The sequence below is a fragment of the Bacillus rossius genome, chromosome 3, assembly GCF_032445375.1.
Source record: "Bacillus rossius redtenbacheri isolate Brsri chromosome 3, Brsri_v3, whole genome shotgun sequence".
Taxonomy (NCBI): domain Eukaryota; kingdom Metazoa; phylum Arthropoda; class Insecta; order Phasmatodea; family Bacillidae; genus Bacillus; species Bacillus rossius.
In genome coordinates, this window is record NC_086332.1 from 10203561 (window position 1) to 10219712 (window position 16152).

The window sequence follows — 16152 nt, forward strand, 5'->3', positions numbered from 1 at the left end:
TTATTACCGAAAAAAGTTAATTACAAAAAATTTTAATGTGCGTATTTTAATATTGAATTTATATATATCTTGCCAATACTGATTTAGTGGGTTACATTTTTTTATTTTTAAAAATAATATCTACCCCTTTTACTACTTAATAGATAACGTTGAATAAGAGAAGGTTGTTTAAGGTATGTTGATTTTTCTTGCCAATATCTAAAAGTAAATTTGTACAAACGCGAAATATAGTTTAAATAAGTATTTTACTTTTAAAATAAAACCATATTTTGAACGTAACACTGACTATTGGCCCAATACAAAGTTTTAATAGCTAATTTTCACTTCACTCGGGTACAGAATCCCATCATTCAGTGATTTCCGTGGCTAGCTTCTTTTGGGATTTCATCATTCTCAAACGACGGTAAGGGAAGCTCCTCTTCAAGGTCGCCTAACGATGTTGATAAGACCTGCCGGGTAATTTGAATCGTTGGTCTGGGATTTTCGAGGGGGGGGGGGGGGGTGAAGGATGATGTCACGACTGGGCTGGTTAACCTAGTTCTGCCAAATACCGCCAGGGGCGTATACAGCCGATACCCTGCGATGAAAGCGATCGCAGCGGCGGAGCTTGGAACTACAACAATTCTTCTAAGAAACCGGACAGAAAATTTAACCTGGGCTCGCGACTTCTATACATTATATATATTCAATGCTAGTACTATTTGTACATTACTGTATCAGAAACAGGTTGGAACAGATACCGAAAATTGCTGTAACAACCCACCTCTATAAAAAAAAAAACTTGACGCAACATAACTCCGAGCCTGGGTGACGGTTAGAAAATCGTTGTGTGTATGTGAGTCCCGACACTGGAGAAGGCAGACGTGGCGCGGCAGTGAGAGATAATGCGTAACTTGATAACAGGGGCTACACGCTACTGCACAGAGTGAAAACTTAGTCCTTCGGTGAAATCCGACGAATATGTTGGTACTTACTAAACGTTTTCGTTTACAGTTTGGATCTGAGGTTTGTATGCATGTAGTGTATCACTTTTGTTCAGAGCCGTGTTACATATGTAGTGCATTACTTCAGTAAAGTACAACTTTATACATAAAATGCCTCCAGTGTTGTCAAAAGTTAAGAGTAAAAAACTGCACTCGCAGGCGCGGGAAATCGTCTATAACGTTCTGCAGTTTATGGAAAATGAAGCGCGATTGCAGGAACTCTCCATTTCACTAGAGAAAGCACAGCTGAGAACAGCTAATGCGACGGATGTGTCTCGCACGACTGTACAAACAATATGAAAAATGGCTCACCGAACAATTAATACAAAATCTTCCACCAAACAGTGTTGTTGTGATAGATAATGCTCCCTATCACAATGTAAAAATAAATAAAACGCCTACCTCCAACTCGACAAAAGGAAATGCAGCAGTGGTTAAGTAAGGAGAATATTTCCTTTACTAGCGACATGCTCAAACCAAACTTGTATAACCTCATAAATAAATACAAACCTTCGCAAGTGCAGTACTCGGCAGACAGATTATTGGTAAATAGTGGCCACACATTACTTCGTCTGCCCCCTTATCATCCGGATTTGAATCCGATAGCATATGGGCTAAAGTTAAAGGAGAAGTCGCTTCAAGAAATGTTACTTGCAATTTGGCAAATGTAAAAAAACTTTGCGAGGAAATATTTAACCGAATGGGTCCAGAAGATTGGATACCGATTTGCAATCACGTCAAGACACTCGAGAACGAATACTGGGATAAGGATGTGCGTTTTGACATTGAAATTGATAAAGCGATTGTTCAGTTAAGTGATGCAAACAGTGACAGCAGTGACGTTTACACATCAGACTCTTCGGATGGAACAGTCAGTGCGGCGTTGAAGAACTGAGGTAGTGCTTGGAACGTCAGTGGTAAGTGGTCAATGTTTTCTGCTTTTCTCTACCTGCTGTGCAAGGTCGCCGTATCTGCTTATACCCCCTCCTCATCCACCCGACCCCCCACACGTGTTGCAGTCAACACTCCTCATGTGTGACGTAGCTCAAGCTCGGAGTTATATTGCGCCTAGTGTACCTCTAATTGGATATATTCTGCACCCGAACTATCAAGAATAAGCTGATTTTAATATCGACAAAGAATGCAGTTTGGTCATTTGCGATTTCTGTAAAATTTTCTTTTCCTAGTTATATACTGAAGTCTCAGTTCTCCAAGGTAAATTATTCCACAACTATAGGTTCAGATTTCAAATGTCAATATTTCATCATCAACTTCAGCATTTAATAAAATTCTCTTAGACTTAACTGAGGTTTGATCAGTCGACCTTCAAATTGGAAGGCCAACAGAAATCCAATGCTCCACCACAACAATTGTTGTTTAGAAACATAGCAAAGCACATCATACAATCGCTTCAAGAGTATTGAAAATTCTCCTATAAAGTGTTCTAATTTTTCCATCTGCACAGATCACTAACTTTCGGGGGTAAAAAAAATTATATATATTTAATATTGAAATCCTCACCATGTTAGCGGAATGATAGCCAACATAGCGAGAGGTGATGAAATAATTTGTAGCCTGAGTCTCTGATTAACTTTTTTTTCTTAAAATGTTGGAGATATTTTTTTTCAATAAACTAAATCCCTTTCTATTCTGCATTACCCTTTTATTTTCAATTTGTGAATTGTGATGCACTATACTGTTTATAATCTCAGTGTCACCAACCTGAGCGCGTATGCGGAGCGGAGTTTGTGAGTACATATTATTTAACAGGTGTGAATAACAATATCAAACCATCATTAGCGTCTGAGTTATACTGTTCACACAGCCATTTTAGTAATTTTATATGCAATTTATTTATAATAGTTTATTTTGTGAGCTATAATTATTTAAATATGTTTACGAGTGAATACCTAACCTAAAATTGAAAAATCTTTTCCCACGGGAATTAAGTATTGAATTGTATTGACTATTATATTCGCAATTGGGCTTTGACTCGGGGGTAAGGAGACCTCCCTTTTCACTCACTCCCCCCCCCCCCCCTCCCCTTCATTTATCATTTTCCTCAAGAAAAGCGTTCCTACCCCTTTTCGTTCGCCTCCATTCCCTCTGGAGCTTCCACCTGTGATCTCTCTGCTCTTTATACCTACCTCTGTGTATCCTAGTCCCCAGCTGCTCCCAGCCCCCCCCCCTTCTCCCTTTATCACCTAATACAGTCTGACTAACCTTTCCACCCTTCTCCTCCCTTGTAATGTTTCCTACCCTAACTCCTTAATCATCTCAGTCAGACTATGCATTTCCACCTATTGTCCTTCCCTTCTCTTCCACATACCCATCACCCACCTCACTGTTCTATGCCGAACCTTCTCCAGCTCCCTTACCTCAGTCACTAGGTAGGGGTCCCAGATCACAGCCCCATACTCCATCACTGGCCTGACCAATGTGGAGTATGCCTTTTCACTTACCCTCCTTCCCGCTCGGTCTTGCCAAGCAGTCCCAGTGCCCTCTTCCCTTCTCACCACCTGCTAAATCTGTTTTACCCATCCCACGTTATTTTGTAGGGTCACCCCCAGGTACTTATAATTTTCAGCCTCCTTTATCTCCTGCCTCTTCCACATATACATTTCCCTTGTTACCTTCCTTTTTTCCGTGAACCTAACCACCTTCGTCTTTTCAACATTCAGCGACATCCCATTCTGCTCTGTCCATTGTTCCAGTCTGCTCAAGTCACCTTGCAGATTAACCCCTTCCCCCACCACCTCATACATTACGTAATCATCCACAAATACTCTCATCCTGGCCTCCATCCCCTCTCCAATACCATTCACCATTATCGTGAACATCAGAGGCCGCAACACACTCCCTTGCAGAACTCCTGATGTCACTTCCCCCTCCTCAAACCTTTCCTTACCCACCCTCACCCTCTGCCTTCTATCCCTCAGGAAGTCTCCTACCCAATTAAGCACCCTCTCATTCTCCACCAACAGTAGCCTCTTGTGAGATACTCTATCAAATGCCTTTTCAAAGTCTATGGAAATTTCATCCATCTGCTTCCCCCTATCCACCACTTCCACCAGATCCTCCAGCAATCCCGCCATCTGTGTTTCACACCAGAACCCTCGTCTGAATCCATGCTGTTTACATCCACCCAACCTAGGTCATTCTTTACTTCCATCATATAACTTCCCACCAGCCTCTGCATTACTTTCCCTACACAGGACGTCAGGCTGACTGGTCTGTAGATCGCCGGGTTAGTCTTATTCCTACCTTCCTTGTAAATTGGTATCACTCAGCTTCCTTCCATTGATTTGGCAACTTCCCCTCCTTCAGGGATTGTTTGAATATCACCGTTAAGTGTCACATGCCTCCTTACTTCAGGTAACTGTTCCCTATCCCGTCAAGCCCAGGTGCCTTCCTCCCCTTCAAACTCCTGACCCCCCTTCCGCACCTCTTCCATCCTTATATATAAACCTCTCTGTTTTACCGTGTTTGCTAATTTCTGATACTCCCGTACCTCTTCCCTTAAACACACACATAGGTACTGCTCCTGTAGCAAATTTGCCTTCTCCCTGTCCTCCCTACATATTCCTGCCCCACTCTTCACCTGAGCACCGCTATTCCTTCCTCTCCCTTCACCCTTCGCCCTTCGCACATAGCTGTAAAGGTCTGCCCCATTTCCTTTCCCCCTTTTTCCTGTTAGCCTTTCCATGTACGCATCCCTTGTTTTCCTCCCCAGTTCCTTACCCAACTCCTTCATCTCTGCCTTTCTCTCCCTCCTTTCCTCCTGGCCCTTGCAAGTAGCCTCATACACTTTCTCTTTAAAGCCCTTATCTCCCTCCCATAGTAGGTAGGATAACCCCCATTCCCTATTCTCCTTCCAGGCACAAAACGCTCCACCATCTGCTCTAGTACCGTAAGTCTCTCAAGGCGGCCCATTTTTCATCAAGTCCCCTAATCTTTACCCATCTACAATACTCCCTTTTCAGATATGCTTCCGCCCCCACTTTATCCGCCCTACCCCATATTTTACGCACTTTCTCCCTCTTTTCCGTATTTACTCGCCGCACCATTTAAACATCCACCACCAGGACCCTGTGCGATCACTGATCCCCTCCATCACCATACTACTTACAACTGCCTCCACTGGTCTCACCAGTACCACATCTAGAGAGTTCCATCTTCCTCCTCTCCTCTACAATTACCCATTCTGGTGTTCTCCCCGACCACCTGTTCCAGTCCTCTATTTACCAGTTGAGCTCCCACACTACCCGTGGCCAGTTCACGTCTCCAGCTACCATCACCCAACTCTCCTTTCCTAGCTTGTCCGGTCTGTTCCTGAGCTCTAGAATGGTTTCTTTCGCTTGCCCTGGTGGCCCATACACTGCCAGTAGCCGTATTTGCCATCCCAATCCTCTAGCTCTCATCTCTAACAGTTTAACCCTACCCGTTTGTAGGCCTACTTTGATATTTGGTTTTATTTATACATTCCATTGAGCATTGATTTTGTTTGATACCATAAGGCTCACGTCATTTACATATTTACAGTTTACATATCCAAAACATGCTAAACAATCTAAAATGATAACATTGATACGTTGAAATATACATTTACAAGAGAATAATACTACATTCATGCTATTATCTTGGCATCAGTATTGTTTCAGGTAAAAGTTCCTTATCATGTATCTCTTGATCCCGATGGCATGATCCTGTATGCATTGATCCTGTGGCACATGATGCTTGCTGTTTTAATTTAGTACGTCGAAAGATCCTGGCCCGACAATAAAAACCTTGGGCTATAACAATGAATGATTGTAAGTTGAATACAAAATAGATTTTCCTTTTTATTCAACTTGAGATGAGTTGATCAGCGCCGGCTCTGGTTTTAGCCCGTAGTCATCGCTGTGGGGCGCACTAGGCAAGATGATACTGCGATGGTTTGCCACTGCCTTACGTAGTGTGGAGCTGAAAGAGCAACGCAGCAGCCACCACTTCTGAACCCTGGAAGGAAGTCTTCCCACACATGAGAAAACCTGAAACCTGGCTGGGATTCGAACCCGGGATCCTTGGCTCACCAACCAGGGGCTCTGACCACTGATTCAACAACAGGTTGGATGATTATAAGGGGAAATAAATTTTGCAATCCTGTTTTTATTTCAATTCTGTGCTATTCTGCTTTCCTTAGCGCAAGCAGAGAGAGCGCAGAGGGCATATCACCTGCCTGTAGTAATCAGTAACAGATGAAAGGGTGAGGGGGCATTGGTGGAATATATCCCCCCCCCCCCCCTGAATTTATGAAAACATTTGTGATATTTTGGTGAAGATGGTATATTTTTTTGTTCATGCAGGGTAATCTGTCATAACGCCTCACCTGAAACAAGGAGACTACACGGGAAGCGACATCATGTTGAGATTGATAATGTGAAAGTTCTAACCCCTTGTTGTTGACGTAAGTTTTTTGAATACACAGATTTTTAAATTATTTATTCATCATTTTTTTATATCCCCCAGAAAAAAAAAATCCTGTATCCGCCGCTGAGCGTAATGCAGTGAAGGAGCGGTACATACCGTCCCATCATATAAAGTTAACATATATACTGTGCCAAACCAGTTTAAGTAGTACTGTGTGAAATATAACACGTGGCCCTCTGTTATAGGTCATTTTACAACTATGTGTGCTCGGGCTGGAGTTCTCCTCTGCTGACATGCCGCATCGCCGTGGAGAATGGTAGGCCCTCGGAACTGTTGTGCTGACGATGGTTCGTGTTACGTGGAAGCTTGCCTCAGCACCCCAGACGGTCTGGTGAGATATTCTTAGTTTGATAATTATTTATTTCACTAGAAAATATCTTCTATTACAAACTGGACAATGCTGTAATTCCAAAAACCATTTCTCAAAATATCTGGGAATTATTCTTGACTATAAATTATATTTTCATTTGCACGTAAAATACTTAACCACCTGTTCTAAACTAACTCTTATTTTTGTTAAAATTTATCAATTATCATGCTACTTATCGTGATTCTATCCTTTCTCTTTTATTTATCATTAATCAGGTCCAAATTAGTGTATTTTTCAGTTATCTGGAATTCTACTAACTCCTCTGCTAGTAGTTAAAAAATATAATCTATTTAAAACAAACGTTCAAAATCATTAATCTCAAAATCTTCCCCACCCTGAGCTATCTAATCTTTCTGATCGCAGAGCGCATCTAGATGCTATTTTCATTAAAACTTTCTATAGCTCACAACTTCATTGTAAGTATACTGGATAATATAGGACTAACAGTCCCACAATTTAATAGTCATTCAACTTCTACTTTGTGCACAACTTACTTACATGAAGAATGATTTAATCTTTAGATTAAGTTCTAACAATAATAATCTTGATAAAATTGATATGATAGATAAAAAAATTAATAATTAAATAAATTATTATTTTTTTTTTTAGCTATTTAGATTCACTTAGTGTAATATATATCCAACTTTCTACAATTCTGTTTTTTAAGATTGTAGTATTAGTTCTGCTGGTTAATGTTCTGATATTTTTGGTGTTTGGTATTTTGTCCTGTCCTACTGAGTAACAGTGTCTAGTTTGTGTTATGTATTTATTTTTATGTATTATTGTTGTCCTTTTGCTGTCTGTTTGTATGACTTATCCTTTGTTTTTTTAATATTTGGAATTGAGATCACCTAGCTCACACGTCACATTGATTAGCTTGACACTGAATTTTTTAGTATTTTTCTGTTAATAATAATATATTCTTGTGTGTCAATTCTAATATATATACGTATGTGTACCTCAGATTGTGGTATGTGAGCCCCAGATTGTAGTTGTTTTCATTTCTGTGCCGCGTGTCATAAAAAAATATCTTTATTATCTTTTTTGTCATTGTACACATATTTAGACTAGGTAGGGTGCCGCAACAATATACTAAGCCTGTAAGTATGCCGTGAACTGACTAAGTTTGGAAACCCCTGCTCTGGACTGTTGGTGGGCATGATACAAAATTTAAGTGAATAAAAAATAATTAAATGCAGATTTGGGCATTTTCTGAGAAAACGTTTTGGCGTAAGCGTAAGTGTTTAGTAAGCTTACATTCTAAACAAATTCAGATGACAGATGCTATTTTCTTGATTAAAAACTTGTATTAGATATTGGAGAGAATGTATAGTTAGGTCATGTATTTGTTTAAAAGTGCAGGTGTTTATCATACATTTTAAAATATACATATGAATAAATGCATGTACAGTCTTCTTCCATATTCAATTTAATTAGTAATTTTGAGGCAATTATGGAATTTGCAGTATAACTTATTCAGTTCCACATTACTGTTTACATATTTATTTAGAATTAACTTAAATAAATATTATTTGTGCTAAAATAATAATGAATGTTAAAATTAGTGAAATTTTTCCAACCTCTTATGCTAGTTCAAGTGGATTCAACAGCAAAAGTTTTATCAAACATGAATATGTGTAAATTTTGTTTTTCATTCTAAAATATATGTTTTTTTCAGCAACTATTTGAAATGGCAATGGAAAAAAATGAAACTTTCTTATCAAACATTTTTCTACAACCACTTCATGGACCACGGATATTTTGCAGACATTTGCATGGAGCCAATGTTTTGGTTTGTCGACAACTTCACAAAGTTTTTGGGACCGGTAAGTGTTTATTTTAAATGAAGTAGAATTATTTTAAAAATTGGGCTTAAATTTGTGTCTGCCAGACATGGTATTTAATGAATTTATAAAAGCTTTGTAAATCACAAGTTTCACAGCTACATAGAACATAGTTCACATGAAGCATTTTGCTTTCCATCACTGTGAGTTGATCAGAAGAGTTTTAATTTTTCATCTACATGTATTTTTGTGACTGGGAAGGCCTATTAGTGTTTATGTTTAAGTAAGGAATGCTGTACTGTCATTTTCAAGATTTTGTGATCTGTCTTGTATATTGAAAACTTTTAAAATCAGCAAAAAATCAATCTTACTTTTATTTCATGTAAAATGTGATGATGTGCATGTATTTCCAAACTAACCACATGTCAGTCAGTGGTTTACACTGTAAATTTATACTGTCTTAAAGTGTGGTTTTGATAAAATAATTTTATCTTGATATAAATGAAAATGAGGGAAAAAAATACATCTTTATCTCTCAACTTGATTCACAAGTCATCTGACTTTCCCCAGGATTCTCAGCACATAACTACTCATATTTGAAAAGAAACAAATGGCTTGTGTATCATTTGTGGCTGAAATAGTCCCGGGCCGGGCAGCATGACATAATAGTGTTGACCTGCCCTGTGTTTCCCAGAGAATTAACTTTTGCAGTAAGTAAAACTGCACAGGGCCGTATTTACGCGCAGGCTATCTAGGCTGTAGCCTATGGGCCCGCACCACAAATGGGAGCCCACACAACACGACACGAAAAAAAGAATTATACTGCGATACGTGGATCTTCTTATATTCTTAAAATACGCGTCGACATAGTGTCCAGTTGTTTTGTGTGGTTTAATTGCGCCGAACTAAACTCTTCTGTGGAAAGATGATTATGAGTTGTGTCAGCATTTAGAAATTTTCGATTATTTTAATTGGTTTTGGTGTCACTTAATTCCTTAACCTCTAAATACTGTTTGGTTAAATTGTCTAGTTTAATAATAAACTAATTTTTTCAAAATAGAAAATTGATCAAAACTATGAGTTTTGTAGGTCAGTTAAAATAAACTACCCGCCCAGACCCAGGCAAGAGGCACCCACTGTTTCACTGGAAGGGCATACTCAATATACACCCCCCCCCCCCCTTTTCCCCTCAGAGAGGGCCCGCACCACAGACTCAGCCTAGGGGCCCACAGGCAGTAAATCCGTCCCTGAAACTGCATTTCTCAGAAGCACATTTAATCCATTGTAAACCTGAATGCAATCCGGACATGCCAAGGGGTCATCAACCATCCTTAAAATTTGACATGTCTGCCTGGTGCCTCATATCCCACCACATAGTGACAATGGCAGTTGGCAGCTTGCAAGGGGCAGTCATATCAGAATTATAACTTGTGGATGACATATGTTTAGAGAAATTAGAGACCTGAAAGAGTAGATGTTATTTCTGTAGAAAATATGTGTTTTTTTTCTCGATAAGTGTTACTTTCCTCAGAAATAAGTGTTATTTTGCTCAGCAATAGTTTTTTTTTAAAGGCTACACGTGGCAACTGTGGTTTAAAATGTTAATCAAAACAATATTTTGTTGTTGGATGTATATGACATATTATTACCAGAAGCCACTTTGCATCAATACTAACAAGTATGGTAGCAATTCATAAATCATTGGTTGCAATTTAAATTCCACAAATGTTGAATCTTATTATCAAATAAATAACTATAAAACTATGCGTATGGAGAGTTTAGAAACTAATTGAAATTATTTCTTATAACAAATATTGTTACTCACATTATACTCTGTGTATTTTGTATTGAAGTTTTCATCAGAAAATTGTTTTTACATATTTGAGCATAACCAACAAAAAGTCTCAATGTCCTAGCGAGCCAATTTCTTCAACTTAAATGTGAAGGCATAGTTAAATATATAAGTACAAATTTAATAAATTTTCTATAAATATTACAAAACAATTTACTATAAAAATTGAAAATGTTTTAACATAATAAAATTTTTTCCAAGCACAAGACAATTTTACTTAACTTTAAAAAAAGCAATACTACCCCAACATGTCAACTTTATTGAGTTTTCAATGATGGCGTTAAAACAATTAAATCAAAATAACCTAAGTGTCTACAAAAATGTAAGTTATGATAAAATTTAATGTTAATTAATTAATTACAATACATTTTTAACATTTTAACATGATTATTTGTTACGGGGCCGTGGCCTCTGATCTTTAATAAGCGGGGTTTTCGGTGAATGCTCGGATTTTAAGGGCGCCACCGTGCAATGGGCACGGACCTAAGCGAGACTCTTTACCAGGGTCGTGACCTTGCCCATGTGAGGCGTGATTTTAATTCCCCCCCTGAAAACAACCTAGTATTAATTCCTGCCCGCTCTCAGCATCGGGCACGCTATCACCTACGTAGTGGGCTCTTAGGCGTCCCACACGCTGTCACACTCAACGTGTTCACACATATTTAAAAATAAAAGAATTCATTTAAATTTACACGCCCTTATTTATTTGGCCAACTTCGATTATACACGCACACAATTTAAACTGTAACAAACGCCCGCGGCACGAATCGGTTTAAGTGCAGTGACCAACCACGTGGTCACACCTCGACTTACGTATGAAACTTGAGAAAAGACCGATAAGGGTCACAAGGTAATTATTTAAGCAGTCCCTTGACCGAGAGAAGCTCCGATGACTAAACGAAAAAAGATTTCAAAAGAATTAAAGTGGAACAGAATTACTAAGCGGTGATGAGCAAGCGGTGAGGTCCCCGGAGTGCTGAAGCGTCTGCTCTCGGTCGTTGATGGTGGAAGAGTGGGGTGAGCTCAGAGCTCTGCTATCCTAACATGGCGTCCTCCCGCCGAAACAATTGCCGTTAATGGTATTTTTGATTCCGTGCCACGGGGAATTAAAGCAACATGAAAAAGATTCTTGAAAATTACATAATATTTACTGAATATATAAAAAAAGGATTATAGAAATTACAATTATTAAAGAATATATTTAAGCAGTGTCTGGTTTCGGTTTCCTTCGGTGTGCTTCGGGAATGTCCGGACACGCCCTTATATTTAATTACACAATTTTAAAATAAAAGTACATAAAAACCCTCCCGGCCGATCTGCCGGTACGTCGCACTCTGTAAACAATAAAACAATTTACACAGTTGAATTTAATTATACTTAGGGGTGCGGCGCACTGGCTCTACAGCGCCCTCTTGCCGGGCGACCAACAAACACACACACACACACACACACACGTAAGCGGGAGATTTGAATGGAGGGTGGGTGGTGTTTGGGCGGTGGCATATCGGACTCAAAAGGGTCCGCAGGCCCGGATGATGTCACATTTTATTTTTTTTTCACTACTTCTGAGTTCATAATATTAATTAACTTTTAATTTTGGATTTTGGATTTAATTATGTTAATTGCTTGCAGTCTGAACTTGTGTCAGTGGTGAGGAAATTTTGGTAGATTTAATATTGTGAAACTTTTATATTCTTCTTAAGGGACCAAAAAAAAGGTTACAGAAGCAGGAATGTGTAAAAGAGGGATATTCATGGTGTGAATATCATAAAAGTAAACATCTGGGACTGTATTAGGAAGTCATTAAAAATACATAATATGGTATTAGTCCTAGATTGTAGGCTATCGTGGTCAGATTCACGAACAGTTTCTGGGTTGTAGCCACATCCATAAAATTGTTGATGTGCCCAACATTTTGACATGCCTTGTCGCAGCCATCTTGAGATGTGATTTTGCAAGCGTTGAGATAAATATTTCATCTCCTTTCAGCTCTCTCTCATTGTGGTATGTGAATAATTGAGGAAAAACATTTAATTTAAGACACAGTAAGGTACACTACTATGATTGGAAATACAGATAGTTCGTACTGCAAGAAAAGTAGACATTGAACTAATTAGTTCTTTATTACACACTTGTATACATAGTTTATTCCACCATTTATTATCCTTTCTCAGGTTACAATAACATTTTATTATAAAATAGTTGAGTTTTCATTCCTTTGATACATGTATGAAACCAATATTTAATTTTAAGGGTGATTTGAGGTTTCCTTTGTGTAGTTTACCTTAGGGCAGTATCAATATCCTGATTCCTGTTCAATTTCCATTTACATAGTATATAAGAAAATAAGTAATTATATCATACTTGTTTTTAGTTCATGCTGTATACATTCTATTAATGTTATGCATCCATAAAATTTTAACAGATGTGGGTGTTCCAAAAAATATTTTTTTGAATGTGTACAAACTAAATGTAAAAAAATTCTGAAACTTATTATCTTTTAAAGGTATGTACTCAATAGTTTGTTGCAAAAATCTGTATTTAAGTTTCTCAATCTCTCACTTTAGCCTTTTGGTACATGAACTGTAAATATTACATCGATTCATTTACAAATGACGTGTTCCATAAGCCTCATGGTACTTAACATAGTTAAAGGCTCAACAAAATAGATAAATAAATACAAAAAAAAATCTACGGAATTCAAAATCTGAAATGCAGATTTTATTAAATTATTATTATTGTTATTTGAGTTCAATGATTGTGTGGTAGTGTCTCTGTGATGATAAGCTCATGGGATGCGATGTGCGTGGGTTTCAGTTCTTCGTTTTCGCGGTGTGCGCGCTGACTGTGTCTGTGATTGGCATAGCGTACTGGATAGGCCTGCCGTACTGGTGGGGCAGGAACCCAGCGCTCACCGTGGTCCTGTTCCTCGTGGGGCACTGGCTGCTGGCCAACATATGCTTCCACTACTACATGGCAGCTAGCGTCAGCCCAGGCTACCCCCCTCAGGTACCTCCGCGGCAAACAAATAAGAGTTCTGCTTTTTAACATCTCTACACTGACGGCGGATCTGCAATGCACAGTGTGAGAGTGAGAGAGAGAGAGAGTAAGAGAGAGAGAGCTAGAGAGAGAGTTAGAGAGAGAGTGTGTGTATGTGTGATTTTTGTTCCTTTCCATCAGCTAATATTACTGAATTGGTACTTCTAATCAAGCTTTTCACAAATCTGTACTGTTGAAAGATCTCACAGCCAAGTTTCAGGTGAAAAATACAGAGTCCAGGAACTTTAATTTTGAGGAGCTACGATGCTAATGAAATATATATATATATATATATATATATATATATATATATATATATATATATATATATATATATTTTTTTTTTTTGGTGGCTGTTAAGTAATCCAAAAAAAAAATGTACTTTTGGGCACAAGTATTATAATGCTAACACCACATTTATTTACCCCAGCAGTTCTGTAGCTCTGTGGTTAGTAACACTTTGACTCAAATTTTGTCCCATCATGTTGTCTGTCCTCTGCACCTTGTTTACACATTTGCATTTGGTTTGAGGGAGGTCTGTTGCCTATGCTTCTAGGGGAGCGGACTTGGAGTGGACTTGTGCCCTATGTAATCTTCTTTGTGGCAAGCTTTTCTCCCCCTGAATGTTATCCAGTTTAGCAAAGTCCAGCCTGGATTTTTCACATGTGGGAAATGTGGACATTGCTGTGTGCATTTATCCGGGTACTTTTGTTTTTATTTCTCCATCAGTGCATTTTTTGTCTGCTCCATTCACATTGTTTCACTCCTCTTCGTCTCTAATGACCCCAGTGCATTGAAATGTTGATTCATAATTAATTAATTAATTCCAGTACTACTTTTTTTCAGGAGAAACATACATTATGCAACCTGCTCAATTTTTTGTGCTAGATGCCATAAAAAGTTTGAACTGAACGAGTATATCCTATACTTAGAGAGGATTTTTGTGGATGCATAAAGCATACGGTATACAGTACAGAGTTGCACCATCGCTACTTTAAGTAACTAGCTGTCAGCCTTGGTTTCAGTCAGCCACATGCAGTTTTAGGATGGTACACGTCCCACCCTGCTCAGCATGGTTGCCTGCCCAGCTGGCTTAGCCTAGAGTTGCACGCTTGAGATCTCATGCCAGTGTCTGTGAAGTGTCATGATCAAAGGTGAACATGGTGTGTCTTTACTATCTAGTTGACAACTAGTTGGAGAAAAAAAGATCACATTCAGGCAATGGAATACTGAAAACCCTTGCCATCTTGAGCAACATTCCTGATTAGCAATTATTTATTAAGTGCATTCAAGTTACCATTATACCTATGAAAGTAGCAGCATTTCTTTGTAGTTTTTCATAAATATAGTACCCTCTTTTATCGCGTAATCGTCGCACTCGCATAATCGTAGCACCTATATTTTTGGCCGTCAAAATTGGGATAAAAAAATTCTTCTGCGTAAACGTTGAATTATGTTTTTGGTCCCGCTATTAGATGCCAAGTGCTTTGAGTAGGTATCTTTTCCATATAAAACGATGTATTTTAAAGTATAAATCTAATATTAATTCGGAAATTACCACTTACTTATTTAATTAATGGAAATACGAAGTTGTCTGACTTATAAATTTTCTTTTAAAGACGTTTTTAAACGTTATTATCTTTATCTGATCGTCTGCGTCGCCGCGGTGTACCGGTGTAGATATCTTTTCTGTATAAAACTATGTATTTTAAAGTAGAAATCTAATATTTATTCGGACATTACCACTTACTTATTTAATTAACGGAAAATGAAGTTTTCTGACATGTAAATTTTCTTTTAAAGACTTTTTAAAAATTTATTTCCTTTTTCTGATCGTCTGCATCGCCGCGGTGTACCGCTTTGTAAACATGTAGCCAGCGCTAGTTGTCATCATTCGTGTTTGGTTATGTTGTTTCCCGTATAGAGCGCGCGCACATAGTCGAATATCGATATCTCGCCGATTGCATGCATCGCGCGCTCTCTTTCAGGTGCCGAGTTAACTACATTTGACGGCCCACACACTTTCATGGCAAGTTACACGTTAGTTCACGTCACAGATTCAAGTGGCTTGCGTTCGTGTCACGGTTTGTTTTTTTTATTTAAAGTTGAAGAAAGGTTTTTGTTTAATGAATTATTAATATAAATTGTTTGGCACACTCTTGTATACTTCACCTTTTTTAAAATAAATGTACTTTCCATGAACGGGTTTTGTTTTCATGAATAACTTTACCAAACAATTTTTTTTTTCCCGCATAATCGTCGCACCCCTACTTTTTAATCTTGATTTTAGAAAAAAATGTGCGACGATTATGTGAGAAAACACGGTATGTGTGTGAGATGTGGTGAAAACATAATAACTATGTGTCAGGGCCATCGAGAGAAACTAATGACCTGGGCGCAAACATTTGTATGGATCCCTTGACAATCTTAAGACTGTGAACGTTACAGTGCTGTAACTGTACTCATTGCATAACTTGTAAGGTTTCCAATTAATTCTATTAGCAATAAACTTGTAATTCACCCTACTATCAGGGTAAACTAATGCATTAAAAAAAATCACAAAATTCAACCAGGCCCCGGTGATTTAATCCCTCTCCCCTCCCTCCCCTCCTTGATCAGTGACGGAATGCACAAGATTTTACCCATCCAAAAAGA

The 16152-nt window shown here is 38.3% G+C and overlaps 1 protein-coding gene across 7 annotated transcripts in view; it reads left to right on the forward strand.

The window, feature by feature from the left end:
• The first annotated feature begins 790 nt into the window (after positions 1-790).
• Positions 791-16152, forward strand: part of LOC134530203 (palmitoyltransferase ZDHHC16) — a 32582-nt gene continuing 17220 nt past the window's right edge. The window contains exons 1-5 of one of the 7 annotated variants that reach the window (XM_063364862.1): positions 791-2198; positions 6329-6429; positions 6638-6783; positions 8501-8648; positions 13276-13467. In XM_063364862.1, coding sequence (XP_063220932.1) covers positions 6737-6783; positions 8501-8648; positions 13276-13467 — 387 coding nt within the window. In that variant the 5' untranslated portion in view covers positions 791-2198; positions 6329-6429; positions 6638-6736. Of the gene's footprint in view, positions 2199-2673; positions 2754-2934; positions 2983-6328; positions 6430-6637; positions 6784-8500; positions 8649-13275; positions 13468-16152 lie in introns of those variants that run through there. The other 6 variants (XM_063364866.1, XM_063364865.1, XM_063364863.1 and 3 more) reach the window with 6 other exon arrangements.